General features: G+C 35.0%; 1 protein-coding gene across 1 annotated transcript in view; it reads right to left on the bottom strand.

Moving 5' to 3' along the window:
• Positions 1–3,759: 3,759 nt before the first annotated feature.
• The window catches only part of LOC129453855 (von Willebrand factor D and EGF domain-containing protein), an 84,471-nt gene continuing 63,248 nt past the window's right edge, over positions 3,760–24,982 (bottom strand). The window contains exons 21-32 of the mRNA XM_073861755.1: positions 21,688–21,859; positions 19,598–20,457; positions 15,075–15,170; positions 14,788–14,883; positions 14,328–14,423; positions 14,124–14,219; positions 11,399–11,494; positions 10,922–11,017; positions 7,690–7,785; positions 7,367–7,462; positions 5,634–5,731; positions 3,760–5,019 (exon numbers count right to left, since the gene is read on the bottom strand). Coding sequence (XP_073717856.1) covers positions 4,999–5,019; positions 5,634–5,731; positions 7,367–7,462; positions 7,690–7,785; positions 10,922–11,017; positions 11,399–11,494; positions 14,124–14,219; positions 14,328–14,423; positions 14,788–14,883; positions 15,075–15,170; positions 19,598–20,457; positions 21,688–21,859 — 1,919 coding nt within the window. The 3' untranslated portion in view covers positions 3,760–4,998. The remainder of the gene's footprint in view (positions 5,020–5,633; positions 5,732–7,366; positions 7,463–7,689; positions 7,786–10,921; positions 11,018–11,398; positions 11,495–14,123; positions 14,220–14,327; positions 14,424–14,787; positions 14,884–15,074; positions 15,171–19,597; positions 20,458–21,687; positions 21,860–24,982) is intronic.

The following is a 24,982-nucleotide window of genomic DNA, read 5'->3' as shown; positions in this document are numbered from 1 at the left end:
AACGTAGTTTCAGCCAAGCTGTAGGTTGTCTGCAGTTTCCAAGCAATGTAGTGTCGATTACATTTGTTTGTTAAAGCAACACAATTTAGTTTTTTTAACATTAAATAATTTCTCTAAAAATATTTAAGTGATAGAACAACATTTAAATGGACAAATTGTACTGTTGCTGCAACCTGAGCAGCCTCCTAGCTGCTACAAGCACACTCTGAAAGTGGCGGTGGAGGGTAGGAAACGCAGCCCCGCCCCTCCCCCTGCCTGCAGAAGAGTGTCTGATACCAGGCACTGTTGCGCTTTTCAACCACATGGGGGAGCTGTAAGTCATTTTTACATGGAAACTACATAGTGTTGCTTTAAAGCAATAAGCCAGGAGAGGCAACATTGCATCTATTGCGTTAATGTTGAATTTACCAGCTGTGCAGTCAAAGGTCTGTGTTTGTCGATATTCAAATACGACTCAGAAACTTTTTGTTTATAAATAAACAAAACACATTGACATCTTTCTTATTGGCTGCTCTTAAAATAAATAAATTAATATTGTTATTCCCTTTATAATAATGTGCGATTGCATGCTTAAACAGTAAGACTATACATTCTATACTTAATGTCACATTTATATAAGACAGGTATACAAGATACAAAGAAAGATTGTGTGTCACGTCTCATCTTGCTCTATCGATTCATCTGAAAATGAAATACTGTAACTCTATGGCTGAAGTCCCAAGTCAGTATTTGACTAAAGTTGATGGAGTCTGAAGTAATCCAGGTTTCCTTGTTTCCTATAATCACAGTTTTCAGATTCTGGCTCTGTGGAGTTTCACACCACCTGTGGTGATAAGATACATACCGAGTCTGACAGTGAGATGACGAAACCCTTTGCCATATCGTCTTAGCGGGAGGTACGAGACAGGAAACTACACCTCTTTTTGGAAACACAAGAATTCACGCAGACAGATGAGTTTGTAAGTTGCTTAAAGTCGTGAACTTGTTGCGTAAGTAAAAGTGAAGGGATTTTTAAAGAAATCTTAGTCTGACTTCATATCTAAAACTGTAAGGGTTGGATGTTCTGATATACACTCACCTAAAGGATTATTAGGAACACCATACTAATACTGTGTTTGACCCCTTTCGAATTCAGAACTAACTTAATTCTACGTGGCATTGATGCTGAAAGCATTCTTTAGAAATGTTGGCCCATATTGATAGGATAGCATCTTGCAGATGATGGAGATTTGTGGGATGCACATCCAGGAAACAAAGCTCCCGTTCCACCACATCCCAAAGATGCTCTATTGGGTTGAGATCTGGTGACTGTGGGGGCCATTTTAGTACAGTGAACTCATTGTCATGTTCAAGAAACCAATTTCGAGCTTTGTGACATGGTGCATTATCCTGCAGGAAGAGGCCATCAGAGGATGGGTACATGGTGGCCATAAAGGAATGGACATGGTCAGAAGCAATGCTCAGGTAGGCCGTGGCATTTAAACGATGCCCATTTGGCACTAAGGGGCCTAAAGTGTGCCAAGAAAACATCCCCCACACCATTTCACCACCTCCACCAGCCTGGACAGTGGTAACAAGACATGATGGATCCATGTTCGCATTCTGTTTACGCCAAATTCTGACTCTACCATCTGAATGTCTCAACAGAAATTGAGACTCATCACACCAGGAAACCTTTTTTCAGTCTTCAACTGTCCAATTTTGGTGAGCTCGTGCAAATTGTAGCCTCTTTTTCCTATTTGTAGAGGAGATGAGTGGTACCCGGTGGGGTCTTCTGCTGTTGTAGCCTATTCGCCTTAAGGTTGTGCGTGTTGTGGCTTCACAAATGCTTTGCTGCATACCTCGGTTTTAATGAGTGGTTATTTTTGTCAAAGTTGCTCTTCTATCCACTTGAATCAGCTAGAACCCTCTTATAAAGTACAGATACTTGAAAAAAAGTACTTGAGTAAAGGAAACATATTTGAGTACTTTACAAATTTGGCTGTTCAAAAATCTGATTTAAAGTGATAGTTCACAAAAAAAGTGTCATCGGTTACTCACCTTCATGTTGTTTTAAACCTGTATGAGTTTTTTTTTTTGTTGAACACAAAAAAGTTATTTTGATAAATGATGATGACCACACATTTGGCGGCACTCATTAAGTGCGCTTACATGCACAGTCTTACACCGATTATGCTGAATAAACTGACAGTGTGAGGTCATGTAAACATACTTTATACATACGCGTATAGCTTAAAGGAACAGTATGTAGGATTGTGGCCAAAAGTGGTATTGCAATCACAAAACTTGTGGCTAAAACTGGTACTGCAATCACAACAACTGCTGGCCAATACACAACATGACAATATAAACATCAGTTGAGGGCTGCAACTTCACTTTTTAAATGACAATATCCTGGCCGGACCACTGTTGTCAGTGATATAAGTATTTAAAATGAAAATGATTTCTTAATGTCTAGTGACATATCAGGGCCATTTTATGATTAATTGATATAAATTTCTTACATACTGTTCCTTTAAGACAGATTTCCTGTCTGCTTTTCTGAGTGAATATATTAACTATAGGCGACGACGTCACCGAGAAAGGTGCCTGCGAGAAACCTGACAAATGTAAATGCAGTTTTCTGCATAGTCGGTTCATTAATTTGCATGTAAACACATGAAAAAAACACAGTATAGATTTTTGATAGTTGGGTGATTCTCACGAAAACTTTTTTAAAAATGTCAAGCATGAAAATGTAAAAATTGCTTAAATTGACTTTTTCCCACCAGACATTGAAAAACAAAGTCTGGAGTAAATGGGAACATTCATTTAAAAACTTTTACTTATCATTTAACACTTTTTGTAACATAATTTAAAAAATTTGTCCTAAAAAATCTCATTACCGCAACAGTCAGAAAACATCAACACTGACATATTTTCAAAATGACATGACAAACCTGAAAGAACATAATTTGGAGATCTGCACATGCATTTCAAATCAAAGTATTATGCTTCTATTAATTAAATTAACATTTAATACGCATCTGCTGCGGTAATGATAATCAAAATGTTGTGAAAGCATTCTGACAAGACAATATTTCAAATTAACTGTAAAAAATGATCTTACCTGGTAGCCATCTTGAAGTAACTGGTCCATGTGCTTGGTCACTCAAAATCAAACTTTATTAAAATTCTGTATGTGTGCTTAAACTGTTCTCAAAAAGTGTTGCGGAGGATGAGAACATCAGGCATGAACACATAATTTTCCTAATTTTTCTTCATTATTATTATACATGAATATTCAGTAAATTTTTTTCTGTCATCTAAAGTAGTCTAGCAAAACATCCATTTATTTATTTTTTCTTAATATTTTTTTGTTAATTTGATTAAATTACAATATAACGCATGTTCAAACACAGCCTGACACATTGCGGTAATGAGAATTTCAGCAGAAAATGAGATAAAATTTACAATTATAAATTCTCATGTTGAAATCACACATTGTGCAAGGTAGAACACAGTATTGTGTTAATTCTGATGCTTTTTAATGTTACTATATTACAAATTTTAAAGCTAAAATCATTAGTGCCGTGGTGTTTCAATGGTTTCGTGAGAATCACCCAGTTATCCGCTTATTCCATGCATGTAAACGCACTCAGTGACTTTCATAGTATAAAAAAACATTTATTAAAATTAATGAACAAAGATAACAAAAAACTGGTTATAACAACATGAGGGTGAGTAATCTTTTAATCTCTTTAAAATAATGCCCATTACAAAATAAACATCCAAACAAACAAGAAACTCATATAACCTATAAATTAAACTCTGCTTGGCTTCCTTGCAACCCTTTCAAAACAAAAATCTACCAAACGTGAATTGTTTGTCCTCTGTGTTAAACAACAGCGAGCTTGTTTATCGTCCCGGTCTCTTTATTTTAGCGTATCTCAGGTAATCGTATACGAACAGCTGGGTTGTTAGCTATGCATGAACGAGTCTATCTGCAGCTGACTCATTAATGGCCGCCGTCAATGTCCGTTAATTAGCAGATATGCTTGTTTGTGTTGTCACAAAGATGTCTGTTTATATTTGCCAGCCGATCGGCGACAAAACTGCAGCCGCCGCACGCTCCGTGAGGTGTGACACAAACATCGTGTTTATGGGTTTTAAACACATTCCAGTCACATAAAAGGGGACGTCCTGAGAGAAATAAAGTGCGGCGGAGTTTCAAATCACATAGTTGGATAGCAGATAGCAGAGGATGGCAAATTGTCAGCAGCTTGGGTTGAATAAGGAAGATCCGTACTTTTGTCATTTTTTAAATGTGAAAAAGATTACTGTTTATAAAGATTCAATTTTAGATGAAAATATTAAAGTCTATAAAGATAAAATCTGCAATTTTTATGTTGGTTCAATAAAAAAGTTACCTGTTTGCCTTATAATTTTGAGTTTATTCAAATTAAAAAATATAAGTTGACTAAAAAGGTTGCGTAAAATTTGTTGTGTCAAAATAATATTTGTAAATTATAATAATTAATATATTTTTTAGGCTTTTTAAAGTTGAACCAACTTTTTTACAGTGTAGGCCATTGATGCCCTCAAAGAAATATTGCATTAAAATTATTTAAAAAAAGGTTTTCTGCCCGCCATGTTTGATTGGTCAAAAAAATGGTTCGCCCCGCCTTAAATTGACGTCATTGGCTACGATAAAGTTGCCTAGTGAAATGTTGCTCATAAATAAACACAAAAATAATCATAAAAAATAAAAATATTCATAAACATAATCATAAACTGGCAAGAACATTAATTAAAATACACAACCATTTATTTTGTCCCGTATTGTTTTCACATATTTAATAAAGTTTAAAAAGTACAAAAAACATTATATTATACCATATACATAAATTAATGTCTTCATATATGATATTTACAAATTGTAACAGATATTGTAACCCTGTCAGGTTAATAAGTAGTAAAATTCGAGCCCAGTGTCCTCAGATTTTTCACATCGATTCCTCATCCTTTCTGGACAGGTAGCTGTAATAAAATTTAAAAACAGTCAATTTTATTTATTTTTGGGTTGTATTTGTTAACCTTTTAACATGCTGACCTCATACTCAAAAATAAATAAAAAAATGCAACCCAGCTCTGGGTTAAAAATGGGACAAACCCAGCCAATGGGTTAAATTAACCCAGATAATGTTTATATTTGACGCAACAGTGGGTTAAAACAACTCAGCGTAGGATACATTTCAACTTATTAGGTTAGGTTTTCATCCGTTTAAACCCGCAAAAGACTCGGTGTAGCACTAAGTAATGTCAAAATGCCACTCCGTGCGAGTTTGATTAAACTTTTTTATCTAAAATATAAGAGATCTTCTTAAATCTTTCTGAAGTACATGGTTATTACATAGTTATTACATAGTTTACTTTTCTTGTTCTTCAGGTTATTGCTTTATTAGTATATTCATGCAGAATTCTGATAAAATGTCTGGCTTCAATGCAGAGCCATTTAAATTTTATACGTTGCAGCATCTAGGGGGGAATTTTATAAGGTCACTGCGGCATCACCTGCAAAACTTGATGCTACGATAAATGTTTTTTAAAATGTGTGTAATAAAGTTTGGAAATACCAGAGTGGTCGTTTTTACCTTTCTAGAGCACAAAGATCCCACGTATCCGGCTCTGCATGCGCACACGTTGGGTCGGACACATCGACTTCCATAGAGACACCTCTGTTCACAGATAGCTAGGTAACATAACGCATTAGTAAACAAAACAGATGCCGAAGTCTTTAGTGCATGTTATTTTAATGATTTTTATATAGATTTTTTAGCTACTACTACTACTACTACTACTATTATTATGTTTACTACTATTACTACTTATGATTATTAATTGTTATTAATTAAGTAGATATAATCTGATCGTCCGATAAATGTCATCAATGCATGTTATTTTAATGATTTTTATATAGATTTACTACTACTACTACTACTACTACTACTACTACTACTACTACTGCTACTACTACTACTTATAATTATTACTAAGTATTATAATTATAATAATAATAATAACAATAATGATAATAAATGAAATGAATAGATAAAATAATAATAAATAAAATGTAAATGATTTTATAAGAATATATACATATATATATATATATATATATATATATATATATATATATATATATATATATATATATATTTAATTTATCAATTGCATTTCCAGAGCCCAAGGATGCTTCACAATCAGGAATAATAGCAAGAAAATAGCTAAATTAAAGGGACACAAGGCAGCATTTATGTTAATAAATCATCTTCGTAAGTCGGTATATGGTTAAATTACTCATTACATGACGAATGAAGACTCTCTCGCCCGCCCCTACCGTCTGTAGGAAGAATACCCCACTTGCAAGTTTGCTGTATCCGACCCGGTGTCCTTCAGTCTCGTAAAGTCTCAGATATAGAAAGCATTTACTCCCAGACACCAGGGGGAGCTAGTAGAGAAATAATACTCAGACTTGCCTTGTGTGCCTTTAATAATAGAAATAATACTAATAGAAACATTTTTATCTTGTTGAAATCTAATTGTAATTTTCTTCACTTACTTTTCTCCTAATGTAACCGAAGTTGTGTGAATTGAAAATAGATAATACTGACATGAATACAAATATAATCTGATTTGTTCGATTAATGTCATTGATTTTATCCGTGTATATATATACACATATATTATGTTTTAATCCCAATAAAATTGTTAAAAATCGTACCAATTATATCCTCTATAGAATCAGCTATGTCTGTCTCTCTCCCAAGGGTTTTTTTCCCCTCCTAGGACTTTTCGCCCACACGGTTTTTCTCCTAGGTTTTTTTTTCAACTTAGCACCCTCTTATGTAGGTTACATTTTTACTACGCTCGCTAGTATGGTTAATCTTAACCGCTTTATTCTGGTGTTTAAGATTTTTTCTGTGTTTGTCCTATTAATGTAAAGCTGCTTTGAAACAATTAAACAATTGTGAAAAGCGGCGCTATATAAATAAAGCTGATTTTGACGTTGAAGCCAATTTTCATTTTTGGGTACACTGTTTTTAATAACTCAGGTTCAAGAAAAACCCATTTTAGACTGATCAGCCAGTGCACTTTACTGTAAGCAGCAGTAACGGTGAATTTTTCTTTCTCCCCTGACAAACACCGAAACTCTGCTGTTTCTTATCAAAGCTTATCAGTAACAGGCGCTACAGAGAGATGCAATTTAGATTCTTTGACTGAGTGAGTGAATCAGACTTCCTCTGAGGTTTGAGGTTCACCGTGCTGTGGTTGTGGTGAAAGCATTGGATTTCCGTCGAATGTGGCGGTGGGCGGAGTCACTTACGGATTTGGCAGAGACTTCCTCTCCAGCCGGGGCTGCAGTGACAAGTGTTTGTCCCGACACATTCACCTCCGTTTAAACACTTCTGCAGACACACAGCTGGAACACACACAAAACAAATCTCAATTGTGGGTATTGCACTTGTCTGAGGGTAAAAGTGTCTAGAAAATGGATGGGGTCAGGTTAATAGGGGAAGTCACTTGATGCCACATATAGCTACTGGGCCCATGTGTAAACTAGCATTATACACACTTCTCAGTTTACATGAAAAGATGAAGGTTTGCATTGTGATAATACTGTATGGATTGAATAAGGTTGATGCTTACGTTTATCGCATCTCCTTCCCCTCCATCCTGACGCGCAGTCGCAGATGTCTGGGCCGACGCATCTTCCTCCATTCATACATACTGGCTCACACACACCTGTGAAGAAATGTAAATGTGGGACATTGAAATTAAAGTGTGCTGGGAGGATAAAATAATTTGAAATTAGTCATTATGTAATTACGCATTTTTTCACATGTTTGGTATTTGTGACCCTGTCTGTGAAATTCAGGCTTAAGTCTCATAATCAGATAAGATTAAGAGCATCAAAGTTTGATTACAATCATTGATTTCAATTTTTGACATGACCTTACTCAGTCAACATTAAATATATAAAAGTTTCATTTTCAAACAATGTCCTTTACATTATGTAAAATGATTTTATGTAGAAAACTGCAATCTTGAAAAAAATACTTTAATTGGGTTTTTAATGGCAGGGTCACATTTATACATATATTTTTACGTAAATGGAACCTTCATAATAGATTTATATATAACATAACATAATATATATAATACATATTTATTTATATATTATATTATATGCATGTATATAATATAATACATATTTATTTATATATTAAATTATATGTATGTATATAATATAATATAATATAATACATATTTATTTATACATTATATTATATGCATGTATATAATATAATATAATATAATATAGGGCTTTCACAATGATTAAATAATCGTCTCATCGTGATTGTTTGACCTCATCGCGCTGATTTCAGATCACCGCAATGATTGCATAACTCTCTAAAAAACACAAGGGGGAGCTGCAGCGAAGGCATTGATGCTATTCTTAAAGAGGCCCTTCCACATAAAACCGTTTTTACTTGTATTTTTTGATATGTGTTAGGTCCATGTGTGTTTGTGTTGTGTCGTGAATGTGAAAATTAACTTCCGCCTCCTCTGTCAGCTCTAGCCACTGAAAAGAAATAAGCGTAGAAATCAGGTCAGTTAAAAAAGCTTATCAGTGTGACGTGGAACTGATCGAGGTCATTAATATTCATGAGCTCTTCAACTTGAGCCCGCGCCCACATATTACGTGTAGTTGAGTTAGTTTTCATAACAGAGTTGCCAACCGCCATTAAACCCGAAAGAAGAAGAAGAAGAAGTTTTCATAACAAGTTACAGCAAGGATGGCTAAACGTCAACCGTACCGTAATCGGGCCATTGTTTTTCGTCGAGAGACATCATTCCTATTAAACGAGGGAATCATAACAGTTGCTACATATTTGGATGTTCAGAAGAACGCTGGATTTGAAGAGAGACTGCGATTAAAAAGCGGATCCGGACAGAATGGCGCAGCTTATGTGAGTAAAGCACTTTAGTACTTTGTGTCACTGTAGTGGCCGGTGTTTTCTCTTCCGAGGGACGCGAATTCATGCTGCACACACGTTGAAAGGGTTTATGATAAAAGACACGCACACCTGTGTGCGAGTAAAACACTTTAGTACTTTGTGTCACTATGAGTTCTCTTTAAAGGGACGCGATTCACGCGAATTCATGATGCACACGCATCGAATGTGATAAAAGACGTGTGGGTTTGTGCGTTCGTTACACGTGTGTCGAAAGGGTTTGTGTAAAAGACGTGTGTGTGTGTGTGTGTGTGTGCGTGTGCGTGTGTGTGTGTGCATGCGCTGCTACGCGCATCGATAGGGTTTACGATAAAAGACACGTGTGAGAGTGTGTGTGTGTGTGTGTGTTTTTGTGCGTGGGTTTACGATAAAAGACACGTGTGTGTGTGTGTCAAAAGGGTTTATGATCAAATATGCGTGTGTAAGAAAGACACTGTGTCTTAAGACACTCACTTAACATTATTACACATGTTATGAGATTAAATTGAAAGTTAGTTTGAACGAAAAACTGTTATCCAATAATAGCAGTGGGTGTTTACTTCCAAGTCGTCAATGCAGCCCGCCCATTAAAACGGATCACTTCTCTAACCAGCCTCAAAACCAGGGTACAAAATAGCCTATTACTTATTGCTTTTGATGTTTTTGGATGTAAAAATCATGCAAACATCATGAGTAGACCTCAGACAACAGTCTAAAAAAATAAAAACGCCAGAGGAAGGGCACCTTTAAGGATCTGTAAGGAATTTATTTCTTTGTGGTCCAGTACTTATATGACCTTAGTAGGATTGGCTACTATTTAAGGCCTGTTCTGGTATAGTTGGTTTAATTTAAATGCATTTTTATTTTCAGACACTTTATTGTGTTTATTTCTTATGAAGAACTTTCAGTTTTTGAAAGAAATATTCATTAAATAATTACTTTTAAATATGTGTTATGTGTATTAATATTTACTGCCAGGTAAACCTTGCAAAATATTTAATTTAAATAATTACAACAATGTGTGAAAATTACAAAAAATGTCAAAGCAATAAAATAAAAAATAATCGTTATAATCGTCAAAGCCCTAAAACAGGCAATTAATCGGCATAATTGTCACAATTTATTAGTCAATTAACCGTCAGTCAAATTCCATAACTGTGGCATATAATATAATATAATACATATTTTTATATATTATATGTATGTATATAATATAAATAATACAATTGTGAAAAGCGCTATATAAATTAATAATAAATAAAATAAATAAATTGAATTGAATACATATTCATTTATAAATTATATTATATGTATGTATATAATATAATACATATTTATTTATATATTAAATTATATGTATCTATATAATATAATACATATTTATTTATATATTATATTATATGCACGTATATAAATAATAAATAAATAGCAACAAATAGCAATAAATTATTTATAAATTTTAATATATAGCATTAAAATATAAATTAAATAAAAAATATAGCAGTAGGCATATAAATTACAAATAAAAAATATTTCATAACTATCTTTATATTATTTTATATGGCTCATGAGTTAATAGTTTAAATAACTAACTGTTCTCAGATCTGTCTTTATCTTTTTTGCTCCGACAGGCAATATTTCAAATGTCTCAGCCGATGTGTGATACGAGTCCGCAGAGCTTTAGTTCTCCAAAGTAACCATCATCAGCCGACTATCTCTCTTTCTATCATGTCATGTGTTCACATGGGGCGTTACTACAAAGCTATCGGTTATTGTCATCAAACAGAGACATGTGCTTGTAACTATCGTACGGCGGTTGCAAGACAGGTAGATGATTGATAACAGGTTGAGGAGTAGCCTACATGTGTATTCGTGGCACATACTTTTTTCACAGCGTGGGCCTGAATATCCATCCACACACGAGCAGATGTTGTTGCGGATACAGTGGGCGCCGTTTTTGCAGGGTGGCGTGCACACAGCTGGGAAGGTAAGCGAGAAATGAGATCAACATCTGAATGAAAATCAGGCCCATGTTGGAGATGTTGAACAGCAAACGACAGCAGATCTGACACAAGGCGGCTCTAAAAGCTCCTTGCGTTTTGCACAACCTTGAAACACCAAAACATTTACAAGGCCACTGTTGTGAGATTCATTACTTCACCACATGGAGTTTCTAATATAGAGTAATCAATAAATACACATCAGACGCCCTTGACTCCATGCAGGCTATGGGACTACAAAGCATCAATAGAAACTAAAAGTTTTGTAAATTTGTTGATTCTGTCATTTAAGCTTTTAAGACACTGATACTTCACTAGAAATCATAAGGCAGGTAGTCGATTGAAAAGAAATGCTCTTACCGTTTTGACACCGAGACCCGTAAAAGCCGTGCAGGCAGGCGCAGGAATTCGGGCGAACGCAGGTCCCGCCGTTGAGACACACGGGGTCACACAATGCTGGAGATACATTAATGCAACCATAAGGACATGACTTACGATCAAGTGGTTGAAGGCAGACAGCCAAGATGTTTTAGGATCAAATCTCACAGCTGTTGCAGTTTGTAACTGAAGTAAAGTCACGATCTGTGCTTTACTGAAGTTAAGATCTTCATTATCTCACTGTCAGGAAATATTGTAAAAAAATGGTACCCTTTGAAGAAGTCCTAATATGTACCATTTAGGTAACAGTATGTATACATTTGGTACCAATAATATACCTCTGAGGTACTTATATGAACTCTGTAGAAGCAAAGGTGTACTGTTCGATGGGGTATCGCCCCAGTGACAACTATTTTTTGGGCAGAAACCATAATTTTGACAAAAATAGAAAGTTATGGTCAGCTTTTAAACACTCTTACATTACATTAATTATTACATATATTTATATTAAATCACAGTACAGTACAATATATTGAACATTCAATGATAAATGGTTTATGGGTCAATGACGTGGCGTTAATTATTTTGTGTCCGTATGGTTCAATTAAATGTAAAAGGGTTAAAATTTCAAAATAAATTTGCAGATACTTGCATGCATTCCCTTTTTTATTTTGAAAGAATATTTGGGGGATAATTGCAAAAATGTCAATGTGGTGTAACTGGTCCATGTCAATTGGTGTAACTATTATTGTTTTAATGAAAATATAAATATATTGATAAAAAAATGTGGAATAAAATATAATCATCTAGTTTATTGTAATATCATTTTTTTACATACATTTTTACATCATTTATCAAAGATTATTTAGAAAACAGAGCTGTTTTCAGCATATGTCAGGACAAATACAAAAACGCATTTAAATTTACATTTAGAAATAACTAATAACATGATTTTTTTTAGGTTTACATGCCATCAAGGTGGATAAAATATGTAATATTTCTCATTCTTTGGCGCAATTGGCGGTTACACCATTTGACATTTTCAGGTCCATTCAGGTCTAATGATGTGACGTTAATTATTTTGTGTCTGTATGGTTCAATTAAAATTTCAAAATATATTTGCAGATTACTTGCATACATTCTGTTTTTTGAGGACCAATTCTAAAATTTCTGGTTTTATTTCATTTTAAAAGAATATTTGGGGGACAACTGGAAACATTTCAATGTGGTGTAACCGGTTTGTGTCAATTGGTGTAACTAGTATTTAAATATATATATATATATATATATATATATATATATATATATATATATATATATATATATATATATATATATATATTCATAAAAATGTGGAATAAAATATAATTCTTTAGTTTAGTGTAATATGATTTTTTTACATACATTTTTACATAATTTCTCAAAGATTATTTAGAAAACAAAACAGAGCGGTTTTCAGCAAATGTCAGGACAAATATTACAAAAATGCATTAAAATTTAAATTTAGAAATAACTAATAAAATCATATATATATATATATATATATTTTTTTTTTTGACGTTTACATGCCATCAAGGTGGATAAATATTTAATATTTCTCATTCTTTGGTGCAATTGGCGGTTACACCATTTGACATTTTCAGGTCCAATGACGTGACGTTAATTATTTTGTGTTCCTATGCTTCAATTAAATGTAAAAGGGTTAAAATTTCAAAATAAACATACTGATTACTTGCATACATTCTCTTTTTGAGGACCAAGTGTAAAATTTCTGGTTTTATTTCACTTTGAAAGTATATTTGGGGGATAATTGCAAAGTGTCAATGTGGTGTAACCGGTCTGTGTCATATGGTGTAACTAGATTTTTTTTAATCATTTATTAAAGATTATTTAGAAAGCAAAGCTGTTTTCAGCATATGTCAGGACAAATATTACAAAAACACATTCAAATTTACATTTAGAAATAACTAATAAATGATATTTTAAAATGTTTTTTACGCTTACATGCCATCAAGGTGGATAAAATATTTAATATTTCTCATTCTTTGGCGCAATTGGTCGTTACACCATTTGACATTTTTAGGTCCAATCAGGTCCAATGATGTGACGTTAATTATTTTGTGTCCGTATGGTTCAATAAAATTAAAATTTCAAATAAATTTGCAGATTACTTGCATACATTCTCTTTTTGAGGACCAAGTCTAAAATTTCTGGTTTTATTTCATTTTGAAAGAATATTTGGGGGATAATTGCAAAAATGTCAATGTGGTTTAACCGGTCTGTGTGGTATAACTAGTATGTATATATATATATATATATATATATATATATATATATATATATATATATATATATATATATATATATATATATATATATATATATATTTAAATGAAAATATAAATATATTCATGAAAATGTGGAATAAAATATAATCATCTAGTTTAGTGTAATATGATTTTTTTTACATGTGTCCGTATGGTTCAATTAATTGTAAAAGGGTTAAAAAGGTCTTCGCAGGCGCATACAAGGAATTTGTCATGAGGTTGAAATAATGGTTGGTGTTTTTATGAGCTGCCAGGACAGAATGAAAAATGGACAGACAGGGGTTCTATATCAGCTAAATGCCACCAGGAACCAGCTCACACACCGTGGATATAGTGAGAAGCGATTGGTCCCAATGGGAGCCAACTACACACAAACCAACCTGTCTCGCACGACGGTCCCGTCCACCCCGCCACACACTCGCATTCATCCGGCGACGTGCACTTCCCTCCATTTTGACAGTGACGGTTGCACACCACTGCGTAAAACAAATTCAAACACATGCAATACCTCCTGTGACCACCGGGGGTGCAATAGCCCACGTTTAACATACCAAACCCAAGAGAGGTGATTTATTGGAACTCACTGGTTTCACATCTGGCCCCGACGAAGCCATAGGGACACGAGCAGGTGTCTCGACCCACACAGGTGCCTCCGTGCAGGCAGGGCGAACTGCAGAGAGCTGCGGGAGTATTCGTACGACCAAATGCACACAAAATACAGTCATATATCATCAAGGCTGTGTAGATTATTAGGGTCGACTGACTGTATAACGCAACAGACGTGAAATACAATTTCACATTAAATATTAATAGTGCATTTGCATTTCCTGAAGATGGGGAACAGCGCTTGCCAGGTTTAGGTTTATAAATAGAAAGGTATTTGCAAACCTTTTGTTTTTTAAATGCATATACATCAAAATTCATTACTATTTGTAAATTCATTAGCTAACAATGTTAGTTTATTAATGTTAGTCACTAAATTAAGGTTTTGTATGCGAAGGACAAATTCGCCCCAAAGGTATAGCTAAGTAAATGCACACTTACCGCTTTCGCAGGTCTCTCCGTGGTAACCTGGCTCACATTCACACACATCTGGAGCAACACATTTACCTCCGTTCACACAAGCAGGACTGCAGATAGCTATAAAGAATGACATTATTCAGTGCACGGGTTCAAAATGATGGCGATAATAGTCATAAATGCTATGTGGAGGCTACTTATGAAGTCACGTGTTTGATTTCCAGGGAGCACACATGCTGATAAAATTTATTGCTTGAATGCACATTAAATCGCTTTGGATGACAAAAATGTAAATGTAAAACATTTGTTACCTGTGTCACAGTTAGGGCCGCTATATCCTTTCTTGCAGCGGCACGTGTTGGGGGCCGCACACTCCATGTGTCTACCGCACGCATGCCTGCATACAGCTGTGGATACAAAAAAAGAGCAAACAAACACCAATAACTTCACTCCATGCATCGGCACGCATACATATTTTACCTTTTCGTGCCGCCTGGAGCACACGATGTGACAATGAATGCATGTACTTTAACCTAATGCAACTGCTTAAAAATGCACAAGAGGTTTAAGATCGATCCTATAATTTTCTATAAGTATAAAGTTGGGTAACTGATTAAAGACAATGTTGTGTTTCCTGACATCTGCTTTTAGAGCTCTGTGTGGACACCTGTGACATGTTTACACTATATTCATGCCTATATTGAAAAAATGACAGAAAAAATACCTGTGCAATTATTTTGTTGAGTAAATATCGTAAACTGAACTTATGTTAATGCAGAATAATGGGATTGGAATAACAAACATATTTCTAAAGGTTCTTCTATCATGAGTTCTTGAATGCAGGGAATTGTTATCTATTGAACTTAAAGGGATAGTTCACCCAAAAATGAAAATTGTCTCATCATTTACTCACCTTATGTTGTTACAAACCTGTATAAATGTCTTTGTTTTGATGAACAGAAATGAAGATATTTTGAGGAATGTTTGTAACCGAACTGTTCATGAGCCCCATTCACTTCCATAGGATCTTTTTTTCCTAATATGGAAGTGAATGGAGCTCATAATTGGTTTGGTTACAAACATTCCTCAAAATATCTACTTTCATGTTCATCAGAAAAAAAATAATTTTTACAGGTTTGTAATAACATGAGAGTGAGAAATTTGCGGCAAAATTTCTTTTTTGGGTGAACTATCACTTTAAAGGTTCTGATATTTTGAAAAAATTAGTAACCAAGTAGATCTAGGGCACCATTATCTTTCATAGTAGGAAAAATAATACTATGGAAGTCAATAGTGCCCCAGATCTGTTTTTGTTTACAAAAAATATTTAATATCTTCCTTCATATTTATAAAAAAGACATTTATACAGGTTTGTAATAACATGAGAGTGAGAAAATGATGGCAAAATTTCATTTTTGGGTGAACTATCCCTTTAAAGGTGAAATTCTGTCATTATTTACTCACACTCATGTTGTTCCAAACCTGTATAAATGTCTTTGTTCTGAAATTTTGAAAAATATTAGTAACCAAGTAGATCTGGGGCACCATTGTCTTTCTTTGTAGAAAAAAATAAAACTATGGAAGTCAATGGTGCCCCAGATCTGTTTTTGTCTACAAAAAATCTTCAATATTGTCTTTCATGTTTGTAAAAAAGACATTTATACAGGTTTGTAATAACACAAGAGTGAGAAAATGATGGTAAAATGTCATTTTTGGGTGAACTATCCCTTTAAATGTGAATTATTTACTCACCCGCACCATTGTCTTTTATAGTAAAAAAAAAATACTATGGAAGTCAATGGTGCCCCAGATCTGTTTTGTAACAAACAATCTTCTAAATATTTTCCTTCATGTTTATCAGAAAAAATAAATGTATTCAGGTTTGTAATAAAATGATAGTGAGAAAATGATGGCAAAATTTCATTTTTGGGTGAACTATCCCTTTAAAGGTGAAATTCTGTCATTATTTACTCACACTCATGTTGTTCCAAACCTGTATAAATGTCTTTGTTCTGAAATTTTGAAAAATATTAGTAACCAAGTAGATCTGGGGCACCATTGTCTTTCTTTGTAGAAAAAAATAAAACTATGGAAGTCAATGGTGCCCCAGATCTGTTTTTGTCTACAAAAAATCTTCAATATTGTCTTTCATGTTTGTAAAAAAGACATTTATACAGGTTTGTAATAACACAAGAGTGAGAAAATGATGGTAAAATGTCATTTTTGGGTGAACTATCCCTTTAAATGTGAATTATTTACTCACCCGCACCATTGTCTTTTATAGTAAAAAAAAAATACTATGGAAGTCAATGGTGCCCCAGATCTGTTTTGTAACAAACAATCTTCTAAATATTTTCCTTCATGTTTATCAGAAAAAATAAATGTATTCAGGTTTGTAATAAAATGATAGTGAGAAAATGATGGCAAAATTTCATTTTTGGGTGAACTATCCCTTTAAATGTGAATTATTTACTCACCCGCACCATTGTCTTTTATAGTAAAAAAAAAATACTATGGAAGTCAATGGTGCCCCAGATCTGTTTTGTAACAAACAATCTTCTAAATATTTTCCTTCATGTTTATCAGAAAAAATAAATGTATTCAGGTTTGTAATAAAATGATAGTGAGAAAATGATGGCAAAATTTCATTTTTGGGTGAACTATCCCTTTAAAGGTGAATTATTTACTCACCCTCATGTCATCACAAACCTGTATAAATGTCTTTGTTTTGATATTTTGAAAAATATTAGTAACCAAGCAGATCTGGGGCACTATTGTCTTTCACATTAGGAAAAATAATACTATGGAAGTCAATGGTGCCCCAGATCTGTTTTTGTTACAAAAAAATCTTCAATATTTTCCTTCATGTTTATAAAAAAGACATTTATACAGGTTTGTAATAACATGAGAGTGAGAAAATGATGGCAAAATTTCATTTTTGGGTGAACTATCCCTTTAAAGGTGAAATTCTGTCATTATTTACTCACACTCATGTTGTCCCAAACCTGTATAAATGTCTTTGTTCTGATATTTAAAAAAATATTAGTAACCAAGCAGATCTAGGGCACCATTATCTTTCATAGTAGGAAAAATAATACTATGGAAGTCAATGGTGCCCCAGATCGGTTTTTGTTTACAAAACAAATCTTCAATATTGTCTTTCATGTTTGTAAAAAAGACATTTATACAGGCTTGTAATAACACGAGAGTGAGAAAATGATGGCAAAATTTCATTTTTGGGTAAACTATCTCTTTAAATGTGAATTATTTACTCACCCTCATGTTGTCCCAAACTTGTAAACATGTCTTTGTTCTGATATTTTGAAAAATATTAGTAACCAAGCAGATCTGGGGCACCATTGTCTTTTATAGTAGGAAAAATAATACTATGGAAGTCGATGGTGCCCCAGATCTGTTTTGTTACAAACATTTTTCTAAATATTTTCCTTCATGTTTATCAGAAAAAAATAAATGTATTCAGGTTTGTAATAAAATGATAGTGAGAAAATGATGGCAAAATTTCATTTTTGGGTGAACTATCCCTTTAAAGGTGAATTATTATCTCACCATCATGTTGTCCCAAACCTGTATAAATTTCCTTTTTCTGATATTTTGAAAAAATATTAGTAACCAAGCAGATCTAAGGCACCATTGTCTTTCATATTAGGAAAAATAATACTATGGAATTTAATGGTGCCCCAGATCTATTTTTGTTACAAAAAAATCTTCAATATCTTTCTCATGTTTATAAAAAAGACAATTATACAGGTTTGTAATAACATGAGAGTGAGAACATGATGGCAAAATTTCATTTTGGGTGAACTATCCCTTTAAAGGTGAAGATTCTGTCATTATTTACTCACACTCATGTTGTCCCAAACTTGTAAAAATGTCTTTGTTCTGAAATTTTGAAAAATATTAGTAACCAAGTAGATCTGGGGCACCATTGTATTTCATAGTAGGAAAAATAATACTATGGAAGTCAATGGTGCCCCAGATCTGTTTTTGTTACAAACATTCTTTAAAATATCTTTGTTGTTTAATTTTGGGTGAACTATCCCTTAAAAGTCACTTCGGATAATAGTGCCTGTAAATGCATGAATATAAACATATTTACACCAGTAGTCTAACTCAACATGGTGTATACTTTGTTTCAGTGTCAGCTGGCTTGTTATTTTTCTGATAGACCTGCCCCTAAATGTAGCACGTTGAAACTAGAGGTCTTCTCGGGTCCAAAGAAATGTGTCCGTCCAAAAAATCACTTTTTACCCGAACCTTGCGTGCATGAAACCTTATTTTTAAGAAAGACCTGACCCGAGACAAACCCGAGAAAATTATACCCGAGTCCGACCCGACCCAGTGGCAATTTTTAACCCGAATGTAAACGACACTGACGTGTGTGCAGTCTGCAGCCGTGCACGCACCAGTCAGAAAAAAACCCGGTGGCCTCACAACCAATTTGGCACACAGTCCAATTTTTTTCATTTGTTATCTGATGACGAGGCAACCGCTAAAATGTGCATTCGAAATTGATTGACAGGTCTGGCTCAATGAAACCTACTGCCAGCCACACGATGTCACAAACGCTCTTGGCAAACAGAAGAAGGGTTGGAAAAGGACTCGATGCACACACGCAAGATAGTTTGGGTCTTCTCAGGTCCATTCGGCAAAAACACATACATTTTAAATTACCCGAGACCTGATACCATTGTCCGAGGCACACGTTAAACTTTTAAACCGAACCCGCTCCGGTCTTGGGTCAGACCTCGGGTTTTTGGATCCTGTGAAGACCTCTAGTTAAAACAAAACTGTCTGGTGTGTGGGTCTTAGTTACCTCTGCAAGTTCGTCCATCTCCAATGTACCCCAGAGGACACCGTCCACATCCGATTTTCCCATCCTTTTTAATTTCACAGTGGACTCCCGGGAAACAAGAAACATCTGGGCAGGTGAAACTTCTCTCCTCCAACACTACCACATTTCCGCCCTTGCTTTGGACTCGAAAAGACTGTTGAGTGTCCAAGGATTGGCTTTGGGTCGGTTCACCAAGGTAGATAAAGCTATCCTTGGAAAGCGGCTGGGTCTCGTAAGGGTCTTGGATTCCAGTTTCAAAACCTCCATCTGCAGAGAACTCCGACTCCGAGAGCGAAAAGGACAGTGAGGTCAGAGCCGCTGTAAGGGGTGGTTGGGCATTTGGAGGAGTCCAAGGTCGAGACTGGGATATCGTGAACTGACTTGGTTGTTGTGAAGGTGTTTCAACATGCCTCGAAGTGTGAGGTAAAGTGACCTTAGGTGTCACTCCAGGTGTGACGCCTGCAAATCCACCTGCCAGGACTTTAAATGAAGCATCTTGCCCCTGGGGACTCGGAAGGGTGTTTATTTGATTATGATTATGAGAGCGAGTAAGGATTCGTCCCCTGCTGTTGGATAAAGGAGGCATGCGTCCCACCGTCAATGCTGACTCTTTCTTTACAGTGACAGGTGGAAAGGTTGGCGGGAGGGGGATGCGAGTGGTGGCCTGCTGGTGTGGGGACCTTGCCGGTGAGGGCAGGCGTCTCTGAGGATGCCTGACGGGAAGTACGGGGAGGTGCAGATGGGAAGATAGGTTGATCTTGGATTGGGTCAGTTGTGGTGGCTGGAAGCGGAGAGCGGGATGAGAATAGGACAGAAAAAAGATCATAAGACGCAACAAACAGCTAAAATGATATTGCAACAATTCCAACAACAGATAAAGCAGGATTGTTTTTTAGTTTGTGTGAATCTGGGGCATGTAGCGACAATGAGGGAATTAGCTTGCAAAATGAAGCATTTTCTTTTCTAGTTCCCACTGTGGCTTCTCACGGATTCGCTTCTGATAACGGCACTATTAGGAACGATTCCAACAGCGGCCCATTCATGAGAGAAATACATTAAAAGTAATTACAGCGCTCTGCGGGCTTTTATCGGCGTGTTGCGATACGGCGTCCGTGAAAAATGAATTCGGAGGATTTTTCAAGCAAAAAAAAAAAAAGATTAAGTAGTAAAACAACACAAATTTCCATAGCGGAAAATGAACACACTGGGATAATAAGGAATAAGATTCAGTCTGGTAATTTTTGCTAAAAAGTATGTTAGCTCTTCATCTTTACACAAAATTCCTCACTGTCTCATTTGTCTTATTTCTCTTCACTTTTTGTTATCCAAAAACACAAGCAGCCAGTCCTCTGCAACGTGTGCATGACCGAGCATCAGGCGCTTCCAGGTCTTAGTTATCAAGCGTATCAAAGCACCTGTCTGGTTCGGAGGATTACGACAGCTTCGCTTCCTGTTCGCTACGTTTTTCTCTAAATACCGGAGTTCTGCGCTTTCGGAAGATGAAACAAAAGGGATTAAGCGAGGATTTGGGAGGAAAACATTGACAGATGAATTTCGAACAGAGACGAAATGAAAATTAAGTCTGAGTGATGATGCAAAGCTTTAAAAAAGTTAAATTGTTTAATTTGGGAGATTTAGGATAACTCATCCAATAGATTTAAAGGTGCAGTGTGTAATTTTTAGAAGGATCTCTTGACAGAAATGCAAAATAATATACAAAACTATATTATCAGGGGTGTACAAAGACCTTTCATAATGAACCGTTATGTGTTTATTATCTCAGAACGAGACCTTTTTATCTATATACAAAGAGGGTCCCCTTACATGGAAGTCGCCATTTTGGGCCGCCATTTTTCTACAGAAGCCCTTAACGGACAATTTTTTTACTAAGTTGTCTCCGTCGATGACATGTTTGTCTGGTGGCAGCTACCGTAGCTTCCCTATGTGTTTCAAAAGCAAGGGGTGAGCAGTGGACTACACCGTTGGTTGCAATTCACAACCTCACCACTAGATGCCGCTAAAATTTACACACTGCACCTTTAAATCCAACTGAACAATTGATTGAGAAGTACTTACCGGGATGTTTCGATTGTTTGGTGCAGGTACGTCCATTGCCATGATAACCTGGAGGACATCGCCCGCATACGTACCCGATATAGGGAGGACGGAGGTCAATGCACTGTACGCCTCGAAAACATGGCCTAGTTGTGCACTTGGCTGTCCTGTTCGGACCGTTGGGATAACCTGCATTGTGGAGGTTAAATACAAAGTTACATCAGATTGAGGTGGGTGATATGACCAAAATCACAATATGGGTGATTCTCATGAAATCCAAATTTAAAGGTGTCCAGCATCAGATTTTTTTAAAAGCCCTTGAAGCCATTTTTTTTGCACATATAAGGTTCAAGTCTGAACTAATCAATATTTTTAGAGGATTTAAAAATATTTCCTATAGAATTATTTATATTTTTTAGACGATCATTATCAAAAATAATCATTACCACAAAACAATATATGCATTTAAAAACATGTTTTCTGTAATGAGAACTTAAAAGTTGTCTAGGTACTATGACAAACAAAATTTCAACTTTTATCTGGAGAGAAAAATTAAAAACTGCTTACACTGCAAAAATTATTTTCAAGAAAACATTCTCTTAGTATTTTTGTCTTGTTTTCAGTAAAAAATGTCAAAAAAAAATCTTAAATTAAGATGTTTTTTTTAAAGAGCAAAACCACCCAAGAAAATAAGTCTAGTTTTTAGACCAAAAATATTACATTTAAGTAATTTTGTGCATAAAACAAGCAAAAAAAAAAAAAAAAAAAAAATTAGATGCAGATGGCAGATTTTTTTGCTTGGTTCAAGCACTAATTTATTTAAAGTTCATTTTTTTTGTCTAAAAACTAGACTTATTTTCCTAGCTCATATTGCTCATCGAGAAAATACCTATACATTTAAGAATTTTTAGATATTTTTACTGAAAACAAGACAAAAGTACTAAGAAAGGAAGTCATTTTTTTTTGCACTGTGTCCTATATTACACTGCAAAAGATTATTTCCAAGAAAAAAATTCTTAGTATTTTTGTCTTGTTTTTTTTCAGTAAAAATATCAAAAAATTCTTAAATTAAGATGCTTTTTCTTAATGAGCAAAACCACCCAAGAAAATAAGTCTAGTTTATAGACCAAAAATATCAAATTTAAGTGATTTTGTGTATAAAACAAGCAAAAAATCTGCCAATGGGGTAAGCAATTTTTTTCTTGATTTTTTCTTGAATTTAGTGTTTAAAGTGACACTTTATAATATACACTTTATAAAACTTTCAACCTTCAAAATATATTTTCATTATATTTCTTATCAAGAAAAAACATCTTAATTTAAGAATTTTTAAATATTTTTACTGAAAACAAGACAATATTTTTTTTTCTTGAAAATCATTTTTTGCATACACTGTAAAAAAATCTGTAGAAATTAATTAAAAAAAAATTTAGAAAAAAATGTAATTGCAGCTGGGTTGCTGGTAATTTACCGTAGATTTAAATTTATGTTATTTACTGGCAAGAGTTTGTTCAAAGTTAAATAAATGTTAAATATTAACAAGTCTTTATCTTTACAGAATAAAACTATACAATAACAGCCTCATGCAAAGCATTCTGGGAACCAGAAGTCATCATCAACCTTTTTCTGTTTTTTGCTTCAGATTTTGTTTCCCAGAATGTTTTGCTTGATGCTGTTTTTTTACTTTTACTCTGTAAAGACAAAGACTTGTAAATGTTAAATGTTCATTTAACTTTAAACAAAATGTTGCCAGTAAATAACATAAATTTAAATCTACGTTAAGTAACTGGCAACCCAGCTGCAATTTCTACGGATTTTTTTACAGTGCACGTGTTTCTTTACTGTAAATGTTTATAGTATAACATGCACTGAAGCTTTTTATTTTTTAGATTTTTTTATTATAAATATTTCCATGTCAAAGGACCCAAATCCAGTCATGGACACGTTGCGGTAATGAAATTTTTCCCCTAAATGTGGAAAACACAACAAAATTGGTTTGTATGATGTCATTTGAAATAATGTGCAAAATAGTACATGAAGAGATGTTTGTACCTGTATGCTTCTTATTTTGCATTTACTTTTTTTTATCAAAATGTTTCATGACACCTCATAAGTCTAATTTCGCGAGAATCACCCAATAGGATTCATTATGACAGTTTGAATTTTGGGGGGAACCTTTACATTCATTCATTATTGTCTCAGTGGGTGATCAATGTCAGTTAAGGTTCAGATTCCCTCAGCATCTGATCCTTCCCATCCCTTACCCACAATTTCAGTCTCAGCAACCTCTGTACGCATTGCAAACGGCTGCCCAACCCAAACAGACTGCTGATGCATTAACTATGCTCGTACACTCGGGACGATGCGCTGATGTCGGGTGGCATGAGGCAATGCCCTGAAATGCTTACCTCACTTCTTCCGATTAAAAGTAACCCCATTGTCTTGGTGTGAACTAAATACATGACTATACAAACTGATGTCCTAGTACTCTACCGTGTGGTGGAAACATGATACAAGATACACACGTAGGAATTGATTTTCGCAGTATATGGGGTCACACCATCGTATTTTATTGAATAAGTACGCCCTCATCTCACACACAGATGCGCACCTGCTCCTTCAACCGTAGTCAAAGTGGTGTCAAATAAAACAAGAAGCCTGCCCTTCGCCACCGCGGCGGAGAAAGACGAAACAGTTAGCAGCTGTCTTCCATTAAAAATAGATTTACGGGCCCTGTGATTACACATATCAAGGGTTATCGCCCAGGCTTTTTGTCCCGTTTCTGCAAGGTCAGCGCGAATCCCTCATACAACAGCGGGATTTATCGGCAGAGGTAGGTGACGGCTTGCGTTCCCCTCTGCTTTTCATCTCATCTCCACCTGTAAGTGTGATGGCAGGCAATTTACAAGCCGGTGAGACTGTATTAGCCAGAGATGAGGTGCTCTGGAGGATGATGGAATCGCTATTTGTCTTCCTTTCCAGTTCCTCAAACTAGGCTCTTTCATGGGATGGCAAATCCCTACGCTTTGTGTCAATTCTTGCTTCTGCATTGCAATAATTACAGACACGGTAAGTGGAAATGAAGGTGATGTCACCTCAACTTTGATTTGCTTTAAGTGGAGCCCGAGGCCAGGCGACCGTTGAAAGCGCTGTCAAATTTAATTTTCAATTAGTATTTGTAAAAGGACAACAAGGGCGAACGGCGAGAATTCATTCAACCGTATGTTTCACAGCACGTAGTGAACCTCCGGGTCCCCGCGTTGGTAATAACCTTTAAATTCAATCTGTAATTCAAAACAATTACCGTTCACA

Source organism: Misgurnus anguillicaudatus, chromosome 23 (genome assembly GCF_027580225.2).
Source record: "Misgurnus anguillicaudatus chromosome 23, ASM2758022v2, whole genome shotgun sequence".
Taxonomy (NCBI): Eukaryota; Metazoa; Chordata; class Actinopteri; order Cypriniformes; family Cobitidae; genus Misgurnus; species Misgurnus anguillicaudatus.
Note: the sequence above shows the minus strand (reverse complement) of the source record. Positions and strands in the feature narration are given on the sequence as shown.